The following is a 24,965-nucleotide window of genomic DNA, read 5'->3' on the forward strand; positions in this document are numbered from 1 at the left end:
ACGGAACGGCACCGCACGAGTCCGCGTCTCGTCCGACATCGATCGGGCATAAACGTTTGGACGAACTGGCAGATTAAATTGCACGGCTGTCGTAAAGCGTAACGGTGTCGGCAGCTCGTTATTTCGTAATGGCTCGTAGTGACGCGCAACCGAGACGAAAACCTTGTGTGCAAACCAAACACGCGCGCGTATAGATCGTCGTACAAAGCCGCGGGTCGAGCGAAAAGTTTGCCCAATTTATAACACGTTGTTCCACTAAATTCATTAGCGCGGTGGTAAATTTAAGGAGCGCGACAGTCTCCTTACAATACTTTTTACAAGCATCGTTCGTCGCGGCCCGCTATTCGTTCGAGCAAAAGTGCCGTCTTTCTAGTCGACCAATATAATATTATATTCCGAACATGATATAATATTATCATATTATATAATAATACATATTCTGGGATAGCACGCGCGCGCTTACGCATCACGCATCCCTACAATTCGGTGAAGCCGATGAGGTTCGGAAGCTGAGCGATGTTTTCGCGTTCCCACGAACGCCCACGATCGACTCGCCATTAGCCACCGTCCCCTCAAGGCTTCATTTTTTCCTGCGTCGGGCGTCGCCGTGTCCGCGGATAGCCTCGCTTCGCGTCGCGACGCGGTGTCGCGGTGTCGCGGTGTCGCGGCGCCAGACGTCCCGTCCCGGCTTTCCGATTTCCCTCGTCCTTTATTTTCTCTGGATCTACGGGATGCACGAAGCTACCGCGGAGGCTGATTCAGAGTATCGCGTTTCTTTCTGTTGCCGGCAAATAGCGAATAGCGAACGAGTCGAAGTTGGAAATAGAGAGAACCGTACGAAAACCTCCATCTTCGCGGTTCACGATCGTGTTGTCTCGGAAATATTTTCACGCGATGCTCGAAACTTTCGATACGATTTCTTCCATCGATCGTCGGACGTAGAGTATCGGTATACGATTCGAAATATTTCGGTTCAGATTTCCGAGAGTCGAAGTTGAAGGAAAAAATAAAAACTCGGTAGATATTTCGGCTATTCGACGGGAACGTGACGCGAAGCGACGCCACTCGAATCCTGTCAGTTGCTCTCGATGCTTTTCACTGTGAGGCTGATCGTATAATAATTAGGGCAAATTCCGTTAATCAACAGAACACGAGCGACGATTCTTCGCGCCGGGTAGCGTGCTGTCGAAAAGAACGCATCTCTCGATGCATCGTGCGAACTTTATCCGATCGCCGGAAGCACCGGAGATCTCTCATCAGGTACAAACCCCCGAAACTTGCGCGCATCGATAGCCGCGAAGTTACGAGTAACATAACTCGACGTATTAATAACGCGACTACCTTCTGAAATTCATGCCGGTATCGCGATTGCACGGACAAACTTCTTTATCCGTGCTTCTCGTTCGATCGTTCACGCTTCGAATAATCGTAAAACATTTCCTTGGAAAAGCCCGCAAATATTTCTCGCATCGCGCGAATCCATTTTCCGATGGCTGCCCCCGCTTCCCCGAGTTCTTACGAATCATCCATGTTCAAGTCTGGTTCACTGTCCAATGTAAATCTGAAAGTGTGATTCAAAATAGAGATTTTCTCTTCGTTGTCGTTGGCGGTTGGAAAAGTGTCCGAGAGACCGACGACAGTCCGTTCCGTTAACTCTGGAACGTACGGAAAACGACCGCGACATCTTCCCCGTGGTTGGATATCGTGCGAAATCAGAGCTGTCCTCGGTTTGGTCCGAAAATACGTTGCACGATAGACCAGCCCCGTGGGAGCGGCGCGTGACGTCGCGAACGGAAATAGTCCTGGTCAGGACACGATAACGAGAGTTTCGACCGAGTTGGCTCGCGGCTTCGCTCACCCTTCGACCTCATGAATTATTTATTTAATTGACCCCCATCGTAAGGGAAACGGCAAACAAAAATTCGCCACACGGACGTACCAAGTCTGGTGGTTCTCTCGTTTCTCAATGGCCTCGCCGCGCCCTGTCGTAATTTACGGAATTGTTTCGGCGCTGGAACCCTCTAAGCAATCTTGAAACAGAAGTGCCCCAACGATACAGCCGCTATTTATTCTTATCGGTCGTAACGATACCTTTCTCGCGTCGATCGTTTCGAATCCTGTGAGTACGTATACCGAGGATATAGCCGAAGGTCCGACAAACCGCTTCTATCCGCGAAGCAAGTCGCATCGAAGGGATCAACGGAAGTCCAGGCGCAGTGGACGATCCGCGGAAGGGTAATCGACCGGAAAACGCGCGGTTAAGGATAAGCATCTGCGGGACTTTTTAATCGTCGCCAAGCACGCGAGACGCCGTCTTGTTTTACATCCGCAACGGCTAGATGCCGAAATGGCCGTATAGTTTCGATGATAACGCGTCGAGACAAGACGATGTGCTCCTGCTCCTACCTGGCGCGACATCGCGGGACAATGTTTCATGGAAAGGGATTCCCGTTTCTTTCGATAGTTGTGCAACCGTTTGCGTACAGCGTGTCGTCCGTCCTCGTCCTCGGCCGCTTCCCTTCGCTACACACCGCAGATGGACATCTGTTACGGATCACGTTACCGCTAGCCTAGACGATCCGAGACTCGAAACTGCGGGATAAACCAACATCCCTCCGGCTCCCTCGACGATTGCTTTCTCCGTTCAAAGTGTCTCTCGTCGGCAGAAATTTAGCGGGGGGGTTCGCACGGCATGCGCAGAGATACGAGAATATTCCATTTTTCGCGAGAACCCTTCGGTTCCATCCTAAAGATGTGAATTTGGGATCCAGGACCCGGGAGCTGGGTGCTGGGTGCTGGGTCAAGGATAGGCAGGATGCGACGTCACGGGTCACCAGGAGATCGATATCCTAGCTACCGTGGCGGCATGGCGTCGCGGCGTCACACAGTGGTCCAGATTGACGTAAGGTGTGCCATTGTTCCCCATAACGCTTCGTGCGTAAAACGTATAAGCCGCGAAACTTGGATTGATCGATGAAATAATGTCAGGTTAAGAATTAATTAAGAAATTGTTGAAAAAAGTATAGTAAAGCAAACGGGCTATATTTTGATTAAATCAACAGCTTTTGAAAAAAGATATACAGTTTTATATATTTACTTAAACATCCGACATTTCATATGCACCAACCTAATATAACCTGACATTTTATACACATTATGGAATTAAATTTTGTGACTTGTGCAACAGTTAACAGGTCTCGACAATTTTTTGAATACGAGTGAATTTGATAGAAATTATTTTGAAGCAAGGCGTAATAATTTTTAGCGGCACCTTAGAGTCGCCACCACTCAACCTTCATTGGGTTAAATTATGCAAATATTTTTATTTTTGAGGTTGACAGACAATTAGGAAGTCGTATTATATTCATTACGCTAAACTGGACCACTGTGCGCCACTCCGGCGCTTATGGTAGCCGTCGCGACACCGAGAAACGCACGATTTGCTCCTCGTTGACTTTGCGCTTGTCAATTTGCGTCGTCGATCACGCCCTGCCGAGAGAGCAATGTATTCCTTGGTAAGAGAACAGGTGTCCTACGATTCACGCTCGATCTTTCGCTGTTCGAAGTCCCCTCGTAATGATCGAATTTTTTATGTCTGAGCAAGAATTACCATTTTTCTACCGATATCGATGCGTAAAAAGTAACGATACATACGTACGATAGGACTCCTTCGATCGATGTATGGACGACTATACACTGTGCGATCAATTTTTCAGCGAATCGAGAACCATTAACCTATGATCGATTCTCGAGTAAATTATCGTTCATCGATCGTATCGTAGACCCTCCGTTTTATCGAGGACGTCGGCTCGATGTCGTTCGATCATCAAATTCCTCGAATTCGTCGAAACTATCGCGTTCCAGTCGCGTCAGTGTCCCCAGATTTCTGCTAATTCCGTGTGCGATTATCGTCTGTGGTCGGACGAGACGGGGTCAGCAGAGGAATAGCAAACAAGTCGTTTGTTCCTCGTTGACCCGACGCGAGCCGATTGTCCCTCGTGACGCTTGCCAAGGCTGCCTCGGAGGAAACCCTGCGCGGACAATGATTTCTTTCGGTTTGCCGAAGCACAGCCGTGCTGCGACACGTATAAGCGATCTATTCTGAGGTCGACCGCGAGAAATCGTTCTCTCGACGATACGTAACGCGGCGGATTCTTTTGCATAAGAGGACCGTTCTAAATCTTGAGCGACGTACAAACGCGGGCAGGGTGGTCGGACTCGTCGACTCGACGCTCCGACAATACGCTTTCTTCCCCTTTCTCTCTCATCGACGTCGCTTCCGACCATTCAGACCACATTCAGTCGACATGGATGGATGGATAATTCGATTCCCTTTTTAATACTACCGATTTTGATTCCGATTCCGATTCCGATTCCGATTCCGAACGTCGTCGCCGTCGCGTCGTCTCGATGGCATGGCTGCCAAAAGTAAAATTGCAGAAAATGATTGTAAACGGTCGAGCAACGCTTTGTGTAATTGCTCCGTTCGTTCGAAGAAATCGAACGATCCGATTTCTCCTCGATCAAATCGATGATTTCGTAGACAAAAGTTCCACCGCTGCTCCGGCTAGTCGAAAGGCGTCGAAGCCGCACAAAACCGCAGGTATTAACCGGTCCACGAACCTTGTCCTATATTCGAACGCATGTATTCCTATATGCGAATTCGAAAATCGAAACCAGTAGCCGATAACTTGAGAGATAGAGCGCGGAGCAGACAGCGTTCATGCTACTTTCGATCCTCTTGCCAGATGTTGAAGTCCTGTAGGACCCTCAGCATGACGGTTCGGGGCCCAGCGTTGGATCCCCGTTGCAGAGTCGGTCATCCGGTTTGGTCGACTTCCGGTCGCCAGCAATCCTGCAGCTGGATGGACCGTCAAGGTCGTCCCGCCTCACCGCCGCCTGTCTTCCCGACCAGGGATTCGAGGTACTGTCCGAGAACGAGGAAGGTCGAGCTCTGCATCGAACCCGGTCAATCGCTCGGCTTGATGATCAGAGGAGGCCTCGAATACGGACTTGGAATTTACGTCACCGGGGTCGACAAGGACAGCGTGGCGGACCGAGCCGGTTTACTGGTGAGAGTCTTTCGGATTCGTTATTTCCGAATTTTCCAGTTCGCGATTGCTTGAATCTATCTATCTTGAAAACTATCGATTCGTCGAATCGGTGGAGATGACACCACGAAGCGGAGACGAAATTTCCAGTCGCGTAAAATGCCTTCGAGGATGGGTAAAAGAATGCGCGATTTCACGAAAACGGAACGAACGCGCCGAGTAGAATTATACGTATTGTATTATTTAGCCTAGATTCGACCGCGTCTTTCGTTTCCGCTAGGCTGGACTCCACCAACGATCGATCGAACTTGGCCTCTCTTCTCGCCGCATCTTCGACGTTTTGTTCCGTTTAGTCGCTAGCAAAAATCAAGGACCAAAACTGTTCGTTCCCGCCTCGTTTCCAAAAAGTGGCAAACGATCCTCTCTCTCTCTCTCTCTCTCTCTCTAACTCGTTGCAAATTGTTCATGGATTCGCAGGTAGGAGACCAGATCATCGAGGTGAACGGCCAGAGCTTCGAAGAGGCTACTCACGACGAGGCGGTGCAGATCCTGAAGACGAACAAGAGGATGACGCTCTTGATCCGGGACGTCGGTAAAGTGCCCCATTCCTGCACTACCAGTCAGCCGATCGTGATGCCAACGTCCAGGTACTCGGACCACGATTCCTTGCTGCTCGAGAGTCCTGGGAACCATCGTCCGCCGAGTCCCTCGTAAGAAACATCATTCCTTGTATAATGTGCCTAAGCGCGATCGAACGACGCGTTTACTATATCTAATTTTGAACAATGGCGGCAATCGGTCGCGATTCGGCGATATGAAATTAGAATTCGACGTCGCGAATTTTCGCATGAACGTAAAGAAACAGAGCGAAACGTGCTCCGAATTGCTCCGAAAGCGTAGCGGTAATATCGTGTGTGCAGCATAGCGAGCGACTGGAGACATCGGGGCGGCGTGCACACGGTGTCGGCCGCGACCGCAGCCATGGTGGAGGAAAAGGCGAGGGTGGTTCTCGCGAGAAGCGAGAGGGCGGCGCTCTCGCAGCTTCTGGCCGATTACAGAACCCGCCGTTTGACGATCGAGGAGCTGGTAGCCAGCCTGGCAGACCTCTTAAACACTCACGAGAAGCTGACTTTGCTGACGGAGCTCAGGGAACTCGTCGACAGCAAAGACAGGCCTGCTTTCGACGATCTCGTTTATAGGCCTCGCGTAACCATGGCAAGGGTGGGTACGCTTCTCGTTGAATTTCATCGACGCGACGATCCAAAATTTTGTTCAGCGCAACATTCCCTTTCACCCGCCTTTTCTTCCCTTTTCGACACTCGCGTATTTTACAGTAGCCCTAAATCCCGGTGGTCTACGCTAGCGAAGCTCTCTTTCGAACCTCGATTCGTTGCCCAGGTAGATTCGTGTATTCGCGAGAAGAATCATTCGTATGTCTGTTTCAGAGAAAAGGAGACCGTGCTCACTCCGATCTGATAGTGACGCCCTCCCTCCACGATCTTCCGGTAAGTGCGCCATCGGTATTGAACCCAGCGACACACGAACACGCGCGCATCCAGAGATACAAATGTACAGACACGCGCACATGCGGTCACACAAAGAGACACGCGCACACAAAGATACGAGCGACAGTCAGACAAATCTCACTTGCCAACACGGTATATTCTCTCTCTCTCTCTCTCTCTCTCTCTCTCTCTCTCTCTCTCTCTCTCTTTCTCATTCATCTATTCATTTCTCGGGACATGTATAGAAACTACTCTGTCTTTGTCTATCTCACTCTCTCTGTTTTGCCATTGTCCACTGTAACTGTTAGATACGTATAACTGTTTCTCTACCTTTCTGTCGCCGGGCGTCCCGAGCAACCGTGCAGAGAGATCCGTCCTGCGCGACAAATATTCGAATATCTGTCCGCGGACAGATACCTCGGTTTTGGTTCCTCGTGACCAATGGATAAATCTGGTATGCTCGTACCCCTCGCTGAACGTATCCAACTAGAACGCAAAACGATTCCTATGGTAGCGGCCGAGATAACGTTCGCGAACGTCGGTCGGTTCGACGATCGATTAATCGGAGAAGAAACAACGAAACGAACGATACAGGCCGAAGCGTCGAGAACGATTGGAAAACGATGCGGAACAACGGAACAACAAAACAACGGAAGAACGGAAACGAAATCTCATCGTCGCGTCGATTGGAGAGGTGCGAGGATACAACGAGGCTACAGCCGCGATTAGGAACGAAGAGACAACCTGGATAATGTCCGAGGGAATCGTCGAATCACCGGACGCGTCTCGCGTCTATTAAGGGGAAACGTCGATCCGAGAGATGAACTTTTGTTTTTGCTTCATTGTTCTCGGCTATCGCGGTGACCCGTGACGCATGACTCGGAAGTTTTCCTGCAACCCCTTCTTCTTCTTCTTCTTCTTCTTCTACTACTACTACTACTACTACTACTACTATTATTTCTTCTACTTTTCCTGTCTCTCGTAGAAACATCTCCGTAATCTGTCTTCTATTGCTTCTTCTTCTTCTGCTACTTCTTGAACAATCTCTCTCTCTCTCTCTATCTATCTATCTATCTTTCTCTTTACAACTGTCGCTCTTTCTCTGTCTGTGTTCCACGTATGATTTTGCTTAGTATTAGTACGCTTTCAGGCAGCCGTTGCCGCATCATCTACAGTGTAGAGCGTAGAGCGTAGAGCGTAGACTCAGTGTTCGATTCGAGTAGCGTTTCGATCGGAACACGCATAGTGCTTGGCTCGCAGTTGATTTAGTATGCTCGAAGCCGGTTCCAATCGTATCCGTGCATAGAAGATCGCGCGAGATACTTATCCCAGCTTCGAACATTCGGATACTTTTTAGTTGCCTCGCCAAATGCGATAGGTTGGTTGCTTGCGATTAAGAAGCACTGTATGTCACTGGTAGAGCTGTCCGCCTCTCATTTTACTTTCATGCCGACCACAGCGGGAGTGTCGGTACAATAATGCGACCTTCTCGAACGAGTTCGCCTGAGCTTTGCTGGATTTCTGTTTCGTTCTTGAGACGGTCGAGTGCCCGATTGTGAATCCTTTTTTTTTCGACTCTTGAAGAAAGAACTCTCCGCGGAGGATCTTCCTCTCAGAAAATTTATTTTCATTTCGCGAATCCTGCGATAATACCGTTTATGTTTACGTTTACGTTACGAATGCGCGACGCGAAACAACGAAGAGCTAATCACATTTTAGAATCTCCTTTTACGTTACTGTCGCGACTCGCCGTATTCGTACACTCGTTGAAATTATTCGGATCGAACGTTTATTTTTCCAATCATTCCACGTGTATCGGTATTATCGCCCAAACGATCGTTAATTTAATCTTGTAAATTTCGAAAATTCTTTCTCCAAGCTCGATCGTGCGCACTCGATCGCAGGATGCTGACAACGAGAGTAGTTCACCGAAGATCGGCTTGATCGCATCTCGCGCTGTCTCGATCCCATGGGCGAGGAGGTGAGGGAAGGCATTAAAAGTTCCCGACGCGAGCTTATCGTTTGTTCGTCGAACGACGGAGTCGACGAGAGCCAACGTAAAACCTAAAACGAACAAACTATCGATCGACGAGAATCTTGCCGCGCCGGCCTTATTCAAAGCTCGGGCAAGCTCAGCGACGGCCGGTTTCGTGGCCAACGAGTTTAAACCAGTCGAAAAGAGTAGAGGTACGAATAGACGAACGGGTACCAGCGTTCGATCAGTCCTAGGCAGGGAAACGTTCGACGGACGCGACGGTTCCATCTACCGAACAAAACCGTTTCAATCCTTCTAGGACTCTGTCCGCTATCTTCTTCTTCTTCTTCTTCTTCTTCTTCATCATGATCATGAATCATCAGCATCAGCATCATCATCATCATCATCATTATCGTCTTCTTCTTCTTCTTCTTCTTCTTTATCTTCTTCTTCGACCATAATTCTACTTATACTTTCTTCCGTTTACGTTCTCGTTGTTGTTGGTGTTATCGTTGTGGTGTACCTGATCCATGGATCGCTCCGCGAGATCGATCATTAAAATCTTTTCGATCGGTGTTCGGGTTACTTTCGATTTCCGCGGATCGTTCAGTGGAAACTGTCGTTGCTCAATTCTAGTCAAAATTCGAAGACGATGTTTTTTTTCCGTAGTACGTTGGAGGTGTCATCTGCGTTTTCTATAGATAGATTTCCGTACGCTCTGTGTATGTATTTACTAAAATCCATGTTTCGTCGAAAGAGCTTCTCGGAGGAGCATCTCGTTCGTGCAGTAGGTTCGCTGTTCATCGATTCGAAAGAAAACGAAACGTACGCGTTTGCGAGTATATGCTTTGCAAGTTTTTGGTACAGAATCGCGAGTCCGTCCGGTACATTTGGCACATCGAGGTACATATTCCTTTCTTACGATAATCGTTGTTGAAACGGTTCACAAATTCATATCGTATCGTATCGTATAGTAGAGTTTCTCGACCGACCGTAAATTTATTATCTCCGAGAAAGACTCCGACTCCCCGGTTTCTAAAACCCCTATACACGGTCAGACTATGTATTTCCTAAATTCCTGCGCGTTCCTCGTCGCCGCACCGCCCAACGAAGTTTAAAAAAACATCTCGACTAGCGAGGTTCGATCTACGAAAGTCGAGAAACCGGTGAAGAAGGCCGCTTCGTGACCACGAAATAGCAAATCGGTCGAACTGAAACTAGAAAGGTGAAAAGAAGTTGAAAGAACAACCGGTGCTCGTTGGCCGTCGAAACCGGGTGCGAACTGGCAATGGATGTGGCGGAAGGCATGACAGGATCTGGTGATTTCTCACAGAGGGGTGTGCACGGTGGTTGTTGCCGTCCGGGACGACTGGTGGACGTCGAGGGAGATCCCCTGGGAGCGACGGGTCCCCTCCTGCCAAGAGAGAACCAAGAATATAGATCGCCGAGCGAGGACAGCGGTCTCGGGGCCGACATGCCCAGGACCAGGTCGAGAAGACGATCCTGAGAAGACGGATGGATCGCCCTTCGCCCTTCGCCCCTCGCCCTTCGCCCTTCGCCCTTCCCCCTACACCGATTCTCTCCCTTGCTCTCCGTACTCTCGAATTCTCGAATTCTCGACTCGAAAAGCTTGACGACAAAATATTCCATACCGACTTTCGCCTCAAAACTTGCAACGATTCTCTTTAACTCGTTCTCGTTTCCCACAATTTATAATGTTCAGCTTGGTCTTTCGGTTTCACGATTTCTCACAATTTCATACTACCATTTCCAATTTTCTCGAGACAATCTCATTTGTATCGGGAACAAGCCGAAGCTGAAACATTCGGTGTTACTCGATCGACCCATGCGGGAACAGAGCTCCAAGGAAATCCAAAATCGACTGTTTCGGCCCGAAGTCGATATCGAGCTTGCATCTCGGAAACGCGAACAATTACGATTGCAGCTGCTCGGAGACTGATTTCTCGAATGCGAGACGCATCGTTTATCGTTTGTCCTTTTTCGGATGTTCAGCAGCACCGCCACCCACGTTGCTCCATCAATCGTTGAATTAGTTTCCTTCGCGGTAATCGCTGGAACGCGCCGTTAACGTTAATCGCGATATCGAACGGGCTCGAGAAGCGCTCTCTAAATATCTCAAAATGATTAGACTGCAGGAAGCAACGTTTCGTACATTCTGATAGAATCCGACTGAGAATAAAATTCCTCGATTACCGCAGCAAGCTGTATACTCGTGTGCTTATTCGTTCGGCCGCATATTCGACTTTCAATTTCAATGCGACAGCAGAGAGACGAAAAGAAGGAAAGAACAAAAGAAAGTAGGAAACGAACGAGAAGGCGATGAGACAGGGAGGAAAGTAGAAGGAAAGCGGGATTCGAAGCGAGCCGGGGACCGCGTAAATAGCATTTCTGTGTCGGACATACCCGGTGCATCGGTATTTCATTTCCTAACAGGCTTGGTCTGGCTGTAACAAATATCTATTCCGACATCCAACCAAACCGAACCAACCTATCTCCCTCGATGCTTTTCGCCGCGCTGCTGGTAGCAAGGTATGTACATCTGTACACGAGCGAGAAAATACCCACCCCGACACGACCCATCGATGGGCAACAACAAGTTAAATAGAGGATGTCGCGCGTGACCCTCTACTCGCGACGGTATCGGCGACATCGGTGGCGCGAGCAGTGGTCGATCGATCGATTCCAGAGGTGTTCCGGGGAGGGGGGCACACATGTCTGTGGTGGCCCCGGTTCTCGCGAATGGGTCGATCGATGTGTGAGAGACGCCAATATTTTCTCGATGATCCGTTTGCCGACCTCCTGCTTCTGCGATCGAAATTAATCGGGTTCGAATCTGTCAGAGATCAGAGATCAGAGATACATACTTGGAAGCGTCGACGAGAAAACGAACGAAAGCTTGCGACGTTATTACACCTGTAACAAAGAAGGGGTGGCGGAAAAGGAAAAGAGAATCGGATAGTACACGTAAATCGATAATCGTCCGGAAATTGAAATCCGGGCTCGCTCGGGTACATTCCGTGGAAACGACAACGTTCGTCGTCGCCTAAACCATCGCTCGATAATCGAGGAGAACCGGCGCAACGCGTCGCGGCGCTGCGGCGGCCAATAATCGTTCGGCGAGATCCGCGAATTCCATTTTCGTCGAAACGTGTTTTCGATTCGCTCTGGCACGAATGTGGTTCTACACCTTCCTCGGCAACCGCCACGATATCGACACGACAGAATTTACTTAGGGGCCAGTTCCGTCGAGAGACGCGTACACACGCGGCGGAACACCCAAAAACCCTGTACATATGTACATCGCTCCGCGTCCGATTTTCATTACGCGTATACGCGGAGCTACGTCAACATACGTATATGTATATGTATCGTATATACCGGTGCATCCTTGTCTCGGGGTGTATGTACTCGCCTTCGTCCTGTCCATCGATTCGGACGTTTCGTTGGACGTCCAATTATATCATTGGCCATTGGTGAAGCATTCCGGGAAAAGTTGACTCGATTTTTGTTTCCAGGTAAAAATGTTCTTCCCGCGATTAAAAGCGAAAGGTCGTTCGCGAGTCATGCGAATTCTACCGCAGCTCGCGAGGGTATAAGAACCAGCTGGTATACGACGAACCAGCCCTTCAAAATTTCAAACTATCCTTCGTGGTAGTTGAAACGCTGGGTCGTATCCTGGGTAACAGAATGAAACAAATGAGCTTCGAGAGCGTCGGCGGCACGGTAATATTGTAGTTCCCTGGACGTCGTAAACATCGTCCGTGCGTGTTCCCTCCCGACCAATGGAGAACTTTTGGCAGAGCAGAAATCTTTGATCGTCCAATAAATGTTCACCGAAAGCGGAATACGAGCCGTTAACGAATATCCTCTGCGATCGGAACCAGGTATGGAACACCGTGTCTGTGGTCTAATTAATAAATCGAATGTCTGTTCGATAGCGATCGCGGTCGCGAGCCAGGCGGTTTCGAAACGAACGCTGCAGGTACATACATACGTCGCAAGGCTAGCTCGCAACGCGTTGTTTGTTACCTCTGTAAATTCCATAATGCACCCCCGCCCGGATATGTTGTTGCAGGGCCATTGCCGTATCGCTAGAACTATAAGGCATTCCGTTGCAGTCGTAGTAGTCATTCCCACGAGCTTGTTCTCGCGTCACGGGAATAACCCAGAAACATTACCGGAACAACCAAAATTTCCACTGCTAGGATTCTAGCAGTCACCTATTACAAAATTGCAAATAAACTCGATCGGAAAGTGCATTTCGCTCTACATTCTACATCTACATTTGGAACCGCGGAGGACGTTCGCGAACGTTCTCCATTTCCAATTAAAATCGTCGAAGCTCATCCAAAAACTAAGAACAAAAACTAAAATTGATGCTCTCGAGGGATTTAAACGGGTTCGAAAATTTCTCTTTTTCGATCAACCTTACTTCGATCCGTTGTGTGTGTGTGTGTGTGTTGTCCGAGTTGAGTCGACGCATCGATCGAGCGCGATGATGGCCGGCTACGTCTCTTAAACTTGGACGAAGGACGAACGAAGCGAACGGAAATAGATTCGGCTGTTCGGCTCGCGCGACCTACGAGCTATCCGCAACGTTGCGCGCTCATCGATGCCTCGACGTATGCTGCGCTCGTTAAATAATCGATGGGAAACATAGAAACAACCGCGTCGGTATCCATTTACAGTTTCACAGTGACCCGAGAGAGAAACTAGATACAGCTTCGGATTTCCGCATTATCGATCGACCAGCTCTCGGTCTTGCCCGATACGATTCTCGAGCCGACCGACTTCTACGTGTCCTACGTAGAGCCGTGCAGAGAGATTTCAACCGAAAAGAATGTTCTTTTTCAGCGAAGCGACCGTAGATATTATTTGGGTTGCAAATCGATGGAGAAGCGCATGGTTGCACCGACAGCAATCTCGTTGAATTGGAAACAAACATTTAGAATGTAACAGTATTTTAGTTTCAGTTTCTTCGTAAATATCCGCTGCAAACACATCCATAACGATACCTACCTACCGACGACGATGCTACAAACGATGCGCCGCTTGATATTTTGAAAATCGAGTTTTCCGTCGATTAACGGAAAAGACTCGAGCCAATGAATCTCTCTGTTAAGAATAGCCATTCGAGCAGCGTCGAAGATTCACGATTCATGATGCTGCTGCTTGTGCAGCATCCCGAAAACGTGGCGATAAAACATTCACCGTTTTACCCGTCGTCCGTCGTCGCGTTTCCCCCGTCTCGCATTCGAGAAGCCGTTCTATTTCAGCTCTGCTCCCCGATCGATCGGGACATTTAAAATATTCGCGGGTAACAATCAATTTACTCTGTTTGGGGCAGGCGTTCGAGTCGATCGAGGGACGAGTCGACGCCGAGCTCAACGACGCGTCGTTCCGGATAATTAGAACGGTCCTCTGCCCCCGCCGTCCCTCGGGAGCTGTGCGCCGAAAGTTAAACGACCCTTAGGGGCGCGCGAGATCGCGAGATCGCGAGAGCGGAGCAAGGGATAATCGGTCCGCGTGGAAGGGAGGGTCCGTCGCGCTAGCCACGCCGAAGGGAAAGCGAAGCGGTGGTGGGTGGTGGGCGGTGGGTGGTCTCAAATCACAATTTTGGCAATTCCAGACCGGGCTGCAGGAGAGCACAGCAGCAGCAGCAGCAGCAGCAGCACCAAGTGACGACCTCCGACCTCGCCCTCTCCAACGACGAGGAGTGCGACAACCAGGTACACGGAGAAATCGAGAGCTCGAGAGATCGTAGCCGATAAGGCAGCGAGATTACGCCGTTTTCAGGCAATCGTCTCGCACGCCTCTACTCTCCTTTTCGTCCGCCGTCGGAGACTAAACGACGGACAGGGGGTACGAGGGAGGGAGGGAGCGAGAGCGAGGGAGCGAGGGAGCGAGGGACAGTGGGACAGAGGGGCAGTGGGGCAGAGGGACGCGAAAAGAGAGCAACCGGTTGCCGACGGATACAACGCTGGAACCCTGTAAAAGGGATCTTTATCGATTTCTTTTGCAGGATTACGAAGACGAGCTGGAGAACGGCCGCGGGCGCAGGCACAGCTCCCCCAGCGGTTCCCGCGGCAACCCAAGGGATTACGGCCATCATCGGTTACACCCGGACAATCTGGTAAGTTCAACGCTCGCCTTTTTCTACCTTTCGCCGACTCCCGGGGACACTACTCGCTCTGTCGCGATAATCGCCCGTTTCGCCATCAACCTTTTGGAAGAAGGAATCGTGTTCTCCGCAAATATAAGCCCGGCTTTTCCATCGAACCGCTCAACGATGCCAACTTTTCGCTTCGGTGGTAGGGGGTCGCGCGCGATCGTGTCTCCCCGAAGGGCGCGTAATTCTATACATCGAGAGCGGTCGTCGTCGACGACGGATCCCAAGAGACCGGAACGCGACAAACTAGCAGCACGTAAACAATTCGTAAATTAACAAAGAAAACAACGAAAACACCGGGAAAATGAAGAAATTTGCACGGTTACGCGACGCGATTCGTACGAGCACGCGCGCCGATATTTCCACGATGCTCCGACGATGCAACGATTAAACTATATGCATAATTAAAAAATAACCCTGCCTGTCGCTTTCTCCTTTTGTTGCAACTCTGGCGCCTCCTATCGCTCGAACTCGAACTCGTGCACACGTAAGAAACGCCGGTGCAATTTCAACGAACCTATTTCGGTGAAAATGTACCGAAACCCAGCATTCGGTGTTTCGGTCTATCGACACACACACACACGCCACCTTCGTTGCCCAAGTTGGTACGCTCATCTAGTTTTTTACAGATTGTTTTCCTTTCTTCTTTTGTTTCGCGTGCTGCATTCTCCGTCTCTGGACGGACGGACGGTCGGTTGGTTGGTTGGTTGGTTGATTCTTGATCTCTTCGTAATCGTAACGCCATTGTTGCTGGACGACATTGTCGCTGCAACGGAGCAGTCCTCGTGCCACGCGACGAAAGCGTTCCAGTACTGAATTCATTATCGCGACAAATACGATCGATCATGGCGGACAGGTGAAACGTCTCTATTCAGCCAGCCAGCCGCGTTTCGATTTCGATGTCTTCGTCTTCGTCTTCGATTTCGATTCGATCTCGATCGACTGATTGTTGGCCTTGGACACGCGAGATCGTCGTCGACCATCAACCAGCTGTCTTCTCGATATTCTTGAGAAAGGAACCCCGAGGTTGGATAGCAATTTTGTTCGCTGCATTCCCCGGTCGTGTTCGGTAATTCTTGCTTGAAATAATCAAATTCTTTGAGTCTCGGAGTAGAATTGCTGCGCGACTTTGCGCTTTCGAGTTTGTTCCCTCTTGAACGGCGGAGTTCTCTTGTCGCGTTTATCGCTTCCTCAATGGTTTCGTAGGCTGGTATAGGTATATTACACGGACGAGCCGCCGAGTTTATACTATTCGAAGGTTCCATGATTTAAAAAGATTTCGGTTACATTCGGACCGAAAGTCGGTGCCCTTAGATCGCGACGGTGAATAGTACCGCCGCGTGTCACGATGCTACCTGCGCCAGCTCCTCGAGCTACCAATAAAACGATCAAGGACATGAAATCCAGTTATCGTTATTTCGCGCCGGTTTAAGTCGTTCTACACAGACAATTCGAAAACAAGAAGAACCAATGGAATTGTGTTTTTCATAGTTGCTAATTATAGCGGCCGATTCTATCGAAAGGGCATATTCTTTACACCATTTCTTTGATCTTGTCTATCCTATTTCAGCAAGGGCAGTACAATCGTCCCCTCTGCAATCATTCTGTCGCAGTATATTTGCGAACGAATATAATATTTAATTACAGTTTCAATTACAGTTAGAATTAAAATTACAATTACAATGTGAATCTTTAGCGACAACGTTCATAACGTTATAGATAGACGTTAAGAAATAATCTGTACAAATGCGTGCGCGGCGAGCAAGTTATCCGCACGTATTCTGCGACTGCTAATACTGACTAATTGAACGAACGGGCACAGACCGCGAATAGTTACGAGTATGGTAGGACTCTGATTACCGAAGTACCTTCGCGTAGAGTTCGGGTAAAAGCGATAAATAATTAGAAATTAATTTAAAAGCATCGATTATAATTTTTTTTTTCTCAGAATCACAATCGTTTCGTTTTTCTATTTTGATCTCGGCTAACCAGAGTTTTAGCATGCACGTACAAAAAGACTCGCTGAGCAATGTTTACCGCATAAAACAAAACCTCTGTTCGAAGCTATCCGATGATTATGGAGCTTTCAAGGTCGACGTACTTTGAGAACGCGTCTCCAAGAAATATCGCGAGGATCGCGACTATCGCCGAAGCGCGATCTCCGTGTGGTCTAGTTTTCGAGAGAAGACGCTCGTAAGGGCGTCAACGTTCGTTAAAACGTTCCTCCTTGTTCCGGGCATCGTTGATCCGACGATCGGGTGATTCCAGCGGGATTCGAAGGATGTGACGAACAACGGCCAACGATGCGTATATCATGGACAGACGGCAAGTTTCCTTGCTAGCCGGAGGTAGCAGACGGAGGTCCGATCGGAGGTCCAGGGTCCCCACCACTGTTTACGGTAGACCACCCCGTGTCTATATATATTTCGTGTCTTTCATTTCGACAACGGTCGAGAAACGTAGTTCGTCGACGAGCAGCTTCAACGATCGCCTCTGTCCAGAATCTAAATCCCCGCCCTCTTCCATCCCCCGATTAAACACTTTTCACCGCTATGCAAAAATATTTAGAACAGTTCGTAGCAGAGTCGAAAATAGAGTCGAACGAATTGTTTCGACTATCCCAACAGCTTTTTTGCTACCTCCAGCTAATCGTCCAACTTCTCGAAAAACAGACCAATAAATCCTGCAGAGTCACCCTTGTCAGCACCTAACGCACCCTCCTACCGTGTTCCTCCCGCGAAGACACGGCTCGCGCCCGGAATGCCGCTTGTCAGCATGCCGCACAGAGTTCCATACGGACCGAACAATTTTTCGCCAAGGCTTGCGCGATGTACCTGTTCTCGAAGAAAACTGAGATGAACGAGTATCGCAGCACCGGGGCTCGAGCAGCAACCGCTGCGAACCGATGCGACGCGACCCCCGAGAAGGCGATCCTCGTGGCGCGATGAATTACGGTGCCCCATGTCAGAGTTTGTCCTGGAGCGCCTGGCGAAGCTCTTCCGTAGCTTTGACCACATCCTGGCTCTGCCGCAGGTGGATCTCCGATCGAACGTATTGCACCGTCGAGTTCGACCGTCTGATGGAATTCCCGGTGCCGAATTTCGGCCGTGGGATCCTCACGCGTTGCACGTCGCTAAGCCACGACTCCATTTCCGATCTGGTGCGCTGCTCGTTCTACGACGCCCTGAAACACAATCCCTTGTCTGTTCATCCTTGATTAGCGCATGGTCGCGAATAGAGCACGGCGATAAATTTGCTCGTCCGATAAACTTCTTTTTCTTTTTTGCCATTGCGTCGGTCGAACAGTGAAAGCAAATGAAGAAGATGAGAGGATGAAAGGTTGAAAGACGCGGACAAAACTGTGGGTGAATGAACATTCCGGGTTCGGTAAATGTACGCGCGATCGCAGCAAGTGACGCGTGGCGTGGCGTGCCGTGACGTCGCATTGCTTGTTGGGCACGGGAAAAAATAAACTAGGAAACGAGAACGAGAGCGGTGGTCATTGTCGGTCGAGGGCAATGGGTCGTGAGCGATACGTGACAAAAGCCGGAGAATGTCACTGGGCCAAGTCGTCCGGCTGGAGATTCCGGCTCACCTGATCCGAATCTCAATCGGTCTGGGAGACTCGGCTTCTCGGAGTCGTGGTGGAGAATTGGCCACCGTGCGCAACAACCCAGCTGAAATCAGCGAATTGGTGTTCCAAAAATATGTACTCCGGTGTTCTGAAATCTCTGCCGATAAATCTCATCGATCAGCGAAATATCGTTTGTATCGTGTATCGGTTGTATCGCGTGCGTCGCGAAAGACGGAGCCGCGAGGAATTTGAAAACGGCCAAGAATTACTGAAAACTTTTAGTCTTGGAAAGAACGTTGGTACGGTCATGCCCAAATACCGTTACTGTACATATTTCTTCGAAATCGGACATAGTTGCTCGAAAATTCAGCAATCGCTGGTTAAGCGCGCAACGTCGCGATGTTGGGAGCCACTGGAATAAATTATGAAGCGACTCCGCACAGCTGTCGGTCATTCCGAGAAAATGCAAAATTAAATTTCTTCCCCTCGCCTTCGAACCAAAGATACCGTGTAAATAACGTTCCTTGTTCGACCATCGTCACGTCTCTCTACATTCGTCCCGTCCCTACGACCGTCTCGATTTTTCAGTTCTTGTCCGATTCCAAGAAAATTATACAACGCCCGTGAGAGCGGCGTCGTTTCAGCCGTGAAGAGACGGGCAACGAGAGTGCGAGAGAGCGAGAAAAAGAAGGAGAGGAGAGGAGAGAAGAGGAGAGGGAGGGAGGGAGGGAGGGAGGGAGAGAGAAAGGAAGACTCAGAAATCGAGAGCTTCCCGAGTCTCGCGATACCGTCGCTGTGTCATTTTGCGTTTCTTAATGTCGCGTCGGTGGCTGCCGGCGGGGTCTGGGAACACCGGACGTAAACAAGTTCGTAAAACCCTATGGTAGATCGTGTCGTTCCAGGAATCCGAATACGACTCGATCCCTGTTTGATCTCTCGTTCCTACTTCGATCCTTTCGACCATTTAATTACCTTGTATCGCGAACTCGAAATTTTACCAATGCCCCATGCGCAAAAATATATTTTTACGCGAATCGACTGCACAGTCGTTGTAAACGCGAATTTTCAGCGGAAACGATTTCGTTCGACCGTTTCTAGTTACAACGACAAGTGGAAGAAGCTCGAAATGTCGCGCGGTCAGATTCGGATGAAATCAGATTAAATGAAGCAAGAATAATCGAATAATCGGCAACGAAAATATATTTGAACGACATCGGTGACAGGTATGCGTCGCATGCGAATGCCTACCTGCGCTCGAGAAAAAGCGAGCAACGGGAAACGGAAGATAACTCGCAGCTGCTTAATTTCCATAAAACTGAACGGCGGTTATTGGGAAAGATCGAAGCCGCTGCACGATGTTGGCATATTATTACCGTAGCGAATAAACGTAATGTACTTAACCAAACCGCGAACGGTTCCCGACGTGCGAACGTATACACCTCGTCTCGTTCGCGGTCACTCTTGACTCGTCATTCGAGTCGTCTCACCTTGTCCAAGTACAATCGAGTCAATCTTTACATCTACTATCTCGAAATCGAAATTAATATCTATACTTTTCTCGAAATCGAAGCCATCTCAAAACCTACCGCGTCGAAGTCGTCGCGATCTCTGCAGCTCCTGTCGCGAACGCGAGACGATTCGATTCACTTGCGGTCGCGACCGCGTGGCCGATGGCGTGTAGAGATGTCTACACTTGCTGTCCCTCGAATTACACAATATCATATGTAGCATTGTTTTTAATACTTCTTTTTGACTTTAATACATCTTTTATAATTACGAATCGGTTTTTTAAATGTTTTTTTTTCGTAAATAAAATAAAATACTTGATTCGTATAATGAATAAATACGGTGTAAAATATGTCGTGTTTGGTATCATTTTAATTGGAAAAATCTGACCAATATATTAAACAAATTTTCATGTATAAAAAATTGGAAATAAGAAAGTTAAGTAATCGTTTTTATGCTAGCGTTACAATGTATGTATTCATAGTAATCTACAGCGGCATGCGGCGGCTGCCTTTCCAAGTTACAATGTAGTTTCGTTCGCCCCGAGTCTCGTTCCATCTCTCTCTCTCTCTCTCTCTCTCTCTCTCTCTTTTATGAGATGTCCCTAACTACAAAGGCGAGCCGCGAGGATCGATAACCGTGTCTCTTCGGATTCAGTTTGTGACGACTTTCGATTCCTACTCGGCGACATTAACTGAATCATTACTGTACGTGCGCGAGTCCGCAACCGGAGGCTGCTTCTCGCACCGATTGAAAATCAACAGACGGAGAACGACGGGATTCGCGAGCCACGCGCAACGCGATGTATGCATAGATAGATATTTACGGTGCTTTTTATACGCGATCGATATGCGCCCGCCTCGAATTTCACGGTGGCAGATTGGTTAAATGGTGAAAGGAACAGTTCGCGTTCGCGCTCACAGGACGATAAGAGACGATCGAACCGGTTAAAAGTATGGATTCCCACACTCTGTGCTCCGCGAATACCGTACAGTACAGAATAAACAGTTAGACGTTAGCCGAGGGGGCCACCACCGTATGGCCAGGTCGAACCGTTCAGATACGTTGCCAACGACCGCGCAACGTTTTCGCTGCTTGTCCCCAGTCATCGTTCTTTTCGACGTCACTTTGTCCAGAACTCGTTCCCGAAATTACTCAAACCTACGCTATAACCTACCAACGAAACTGTAGACTCTCGGAAACATGGTAACACTCAGAAAAATTCGTGTCTCCCCATTGGCAGCATTACATGGCGTGACATAAACCATACGAGATACGGTAATATTCTTCCGGCGGTCTGGAAACATCTTTTCGGCTGGGGACTGCGATGGATCTACGGTTGATTTATGACGATGGAGCAGTCGATTGTCGGCGAGAAATATGTAAAACGGCACGGTTGATCGTCGGCTCGATTTGCCACGGATCTATTTAATAATATCGCCCCTTGCCCAAGGAGGTAACACGAGAACCGCGGGAAAGAAACGCGACTAGAAAAAGGAGTCGTTGCGAAATTGGCGAGGCCGCGATTCCCGCAGTCGCTCGCTGAAACAACAATGAAACGCGCGGAAAGCGATAACGTTGATTATCCGCGCCTTTGTCGACGACCGATGCAGGATTAAACGATACCGGGTGACGCGCGACGACACGTTTGCGTTCCAATCGCGAAACGATGAAAGAGTCGTATCGAAACCTCGAAAACTGGGCAGACCGTAATTAAAAAAACTCGACGCAAGAATAATTACGGCCAACTATCCATACATACGATACATATGTAGTCGACTATTTCTTATCGCGTCGCAGCTCGCGATTAGACCGCGTCCAATGATTTTAGAAACGACGAAGCGAGACATACCGTAGATATTAGCGATCGGACTCGTACGCGTTTGCTCTTTGTTCGTGCCCTGCAAAGTCGTCGATACGCACGTATCCCCAACGGTTTCGTACCGCGGTTCGTCACAGCGGACCGTCGTCGGATCTTTCGTTGTCCCAGGAATCGAGAATTCGTGCGAAATCAACATTTTAGAACACTTGGATTTCGAATGGTTAATGGGCAGTGGTATTGATTTTTAATCAGCACTTCTCGAGACCTAGATTATTTCATGTTCTTGGTCTCGTTCACGTTAATCGCTAATTAAATATTGGTTCGCTTTTCAAACGATAAGATATAGTCACGGTAACAGGAAATTGGTGCCAGGTTATACGTATGTATCGCGTAAACGATTAAATAAATCTATGACGATACAATTGGTACGCGATAGATCGGGACTGTTGGTTGTGAAATTACTACAACGATACAAACTGCGATTTCTTGCGAGAAGAGTCGGTACGAAAGCGTTCGTATCGAATCCGAAACAACTTTCTCCCGCCTTCCGTTATCTTCCATATCGTTCGAATTTTCTACGAATCTTCCCACCACCCAGGAGCTCGACTAATCGCAACCGCGATACGCAACGTCGACAGAGTACTTGCGAATCTTATTCACTCTTGAACTCATTCGAGCTTGAATTAAAAAAAAAATTGAGTTCAAATTGAAACGTACAACCCACCCGTCGACTATTTTTCAACGTAATGAGTAAGCAATTAACACGGACAGTTCACGGAGAGACCCCGCCACCGTGCCGCTGCGCAAGAACGAGGACGCGAACAAAAACAAGAGCAAGAGCAAAGACAAGAGCACAAAACCAGCAACAAAAAGTATTTTACAAAGTACACTGGTCGGCGTTCGCCTGCGAAACTACGAAACTGCGGGATTTCGAGCCTGCGAACCCGATCAAACGTATCGCGGGAAATTCCGCTGATCATGCGTCGATAATAGTCGGCGATCGTTATGAAATCGGTCGGACCGAACCGGACACCAGACCGGACCGTTCAACGAGTCTCGAGGAAAACGAACGATAATCGCGAAACGCGTTATCCGCTCGACCAACCAAGTACGGTTCAAAGAAAACGGGCTCCGAGACCAACGCAACAAGCTACTTACTCGACGTTCCCGAGTTTACTTTCGACCGATATTCAGAAATCGTTTTGGAAATAATATTCCGCGGCACCGAGTGCCTATATGGCAGAAAGAGTGGATGACAGTGGCGGTTAAATACTCCGACCAAGTATCCTTCTGGTTTCGTTACAAACCTGTCATAGATCTATCGAAATCTCCTTACTCGAAATTACAAAAGTCTCTATGGATTTAATACAAAATGAATTTACAAGTACCCGTCGATCGTCAAAGGCGCGTTTGCGAGACGAACAAGATGGAAAAGTGTCGAATGCTGGAACGTCGGAACGCTGCTGCAACGCTGAAACGCGCGAGGTGTTGACCGACACGAGACACAAACGACTAGATCGCGTCTTTCCCGGTTCTCGATTACGTTTCCAGCGACGACGGGACCTCCGACAGTATCCTTGAAACGGCAGTTTTTAACGAGTTTATGGATCAAGGATCGACGGGATTCGAAAGTTCCATGTTCGGGGAATGTTGAGCAATGGTCTACGCGTGCCGATGGAAACCAATAACTTGCCAATGATCCAACGGTCTTAGTCGAATGCGATACCTTTGGGGGATTGTTGTGAAATCAGCCTCGTTCGAATTTTCCTTACGACAACTGGCGTCTTACGGTAATCTTTCGCTATACGCGCGCGCGCGCACACGGACGAAGAAATTCTCTAGCAACAAGATTCCGACAATCGTTCTTTTCTTTATCGCACGCCAAGCTATGAAATCTGAAACTCGACAGCTCCACCGCAATCGAAGGAAAGAAAAGATTGCGAAACACCGTTTGCAAATCTGCGCAACTGTGAAAAATCGTAACAGACCTGTCTTCGAAAGGTGATATTGAGGAATCGATTAAAACTGGCCAAGTTTTGGCCTGTCAATCGGGTTTTCGTCTATTCAGACTCACCTGAAAAGTAGCCGGAGGTATAGAGCGAATCCGTTCGTTGGAGCTGCAGGTGATCCCACGCGCAACCGACGGATATCGTATGATCGAAAGTATCGGTAACGGTGGATCGCGAGCAAGATCGAAGATGGAAGCGACAGCACGCAGCCTGACGGCGTCGCCACAACTGACTCAGAAACCGAGTGCGATACGACGGTGCGCCAGCTCTCCGGTTCGCGTTTAGCCGATCGTCTGCGGGCAACTGCGGCCTGGGGGACGAGCGAATCTCTTGGCAGAACGAAGACGGAAACGAGAGGGAAACGAAACGGAAGGGAAACGGGGAACGAGAGAGAGCGAGCGAGAGAGAGAGGGAGAGAGAGAGAGAGAGAGAGAGAGAGAGCGAGGTAGCGATCCGCGGCGAGTGGGGCAGACAGGTAACAGGTGAGAGGGGCAGAAGGTGGAAGTATTGGTCTTACAACGTTGCCAGGTTGTCCGACGATCCACGAATATACATACGTGTGTAGGTACTAGATGGGTTACGCGTACGGAGAACCGCGTGCAAGCAAGTAAAACGACGAGTGGAAGCGTCGATCTCCGCATGATGACATCGAAAACGGGATGATAACGGGAGGAGCGGCGTCGAACAAAGAATCGGCGAGGTGGCTCGCTGCTGTCCGAGGAACGTCGACGAGTCGACACTTCGGATGTCGCGCGGCGCAGAACGTTAGGAGCGTCCGACACGCTCCGTACACATTACGGTGCACCCAGAGCGTCGAGGCTATCTCCTATCGTCGGTTCTTGGTTTTCATAAACCGCTACGGAAACCAACGGCCACCAACCAGTCTGGAATCCGAATGAAATATCCGGAGTTGGTCGCTAGATGGATTACGCGAATCACAGATCGAGACGATGGAGTCCCTGGATTGCCACGCTGGACTTTTCAAATTGAAAACGTAGAATTTGATTTAATAAGGTTTCTTACTCGAAACAGCCCGGTAAAGCAAAACGCTTCGAGGTTACCGGAGCGAGGAACTCGCCAGCAAAGTCGCCCCTACTGTTAGGTAACTTATGTCCCCGGTTACCTAACGTACTCGCGCACACCGCACAAGGAAAAAGCACGGTCGTCTTAACAGCAAACTACGCGTCGCGTCGGATATTGACGACGCGGTGGAATAATACGAACTAAACGATCTGCGCTCGTAACGAGCAGGCCGACGCGCGTTGGACACGGACGATTCAATTTCATTCTATAATGCAAGAACGACTGCACCACACTCCCCGATTGCTATGGC

General features: G+C 49.1%; 2 protein-coding genes across 3 annotated transcripts in view; one reads left to right on the forward strand and one right to left on the reverse strand.

Annotated features, from left to right (window-relative positions):
• Window positions 1-24,965, forward strand: part of Dysc (whirlin protein dyschronic) — a gene marked incomplete at its 3' end in the record, with an annotated part of 66,103 nt that overhangs the window by 29,900 nt on the left and 11,238 nt on the right. The window contains exons 5-11 of the mRNA XM_078190751.1: window positions 4,749-5,072; window positions 5,529-5,761; window positions 5,972-6,272; window positions 6,497-6,556; window positions 9,865-10,019; window positions 14,182-14,281; window positions 14,575-14,685. Of these exons, the coding sequence (XP_078046877.1) occupies window positions 4,749-5,072; window positions 5,529-5,761; window positions 5,972-6,272; window positions 6,497-6,556; window positions 9,865-10,019; window positions 14,182-14,281; window positions 14,575-14,685 (1,284 nt within the window). The remainder of the gene's footprint in view (window positions 1-4,748; window positions 5,073-5,528; window positions 5,762-5,971; window positions 6,273-6,496; window positions 6,557-9,864; window positions 10,020-14,181; window positions 14,282-14,574; window positions 14,686-24,965) is intronic.
• On the reverse strand, window positions 16,339-24,794 carry LOC144475184 (uncharacterized). 2 transcript variants are annotated; one of them, XM_078190810.1, is made up of 3 exons: window positions 24,190-24,794; window positions 18,317-18,398; window positions 16,339-17,905 (listed from the first exon to the last, which is right to left on the reverse strand). In XM_078190810.1, the coding sequence occupies exon 3, from the start codon at window positions 17,869-17,871 to the stop codon at window positions 17,686-17,688; it is 186 nt and encodes a 61-aa protein (XP_078046936.1). In that variant the 5' UTR covers window positions 17,872-17,905; window positions 18,317-18,398; window positions 24,190-24,794; the 3' UTR covers window positions 16,339-17,685. The 2 variants fall into 2 exon arrangements, with proteins under 2 accessions (XP_078046936.1, XP_078046935.1); XM_078190809.1 differs by lacking the exons at window positions 18,317-18,398; window positions 24,190-24,794 and adding an exon at window positions 23,698-23,947.

This window comes from Augochlora pura, chromosome 9, assembly GCF_028453695.1.
Source record: "Augochlora pura isolate Apur16 chromosome 9, APUR_v2.2.1, whole genome shotgun sequence".
In the NCBI taxonomy this organism is placed as follows: domain Eukaryota; kingdom Metazoa; phylum Arthropoda; class Insecta; order Hymenoptera; family Halictidae; genus Augochlora; species Augochlora pura.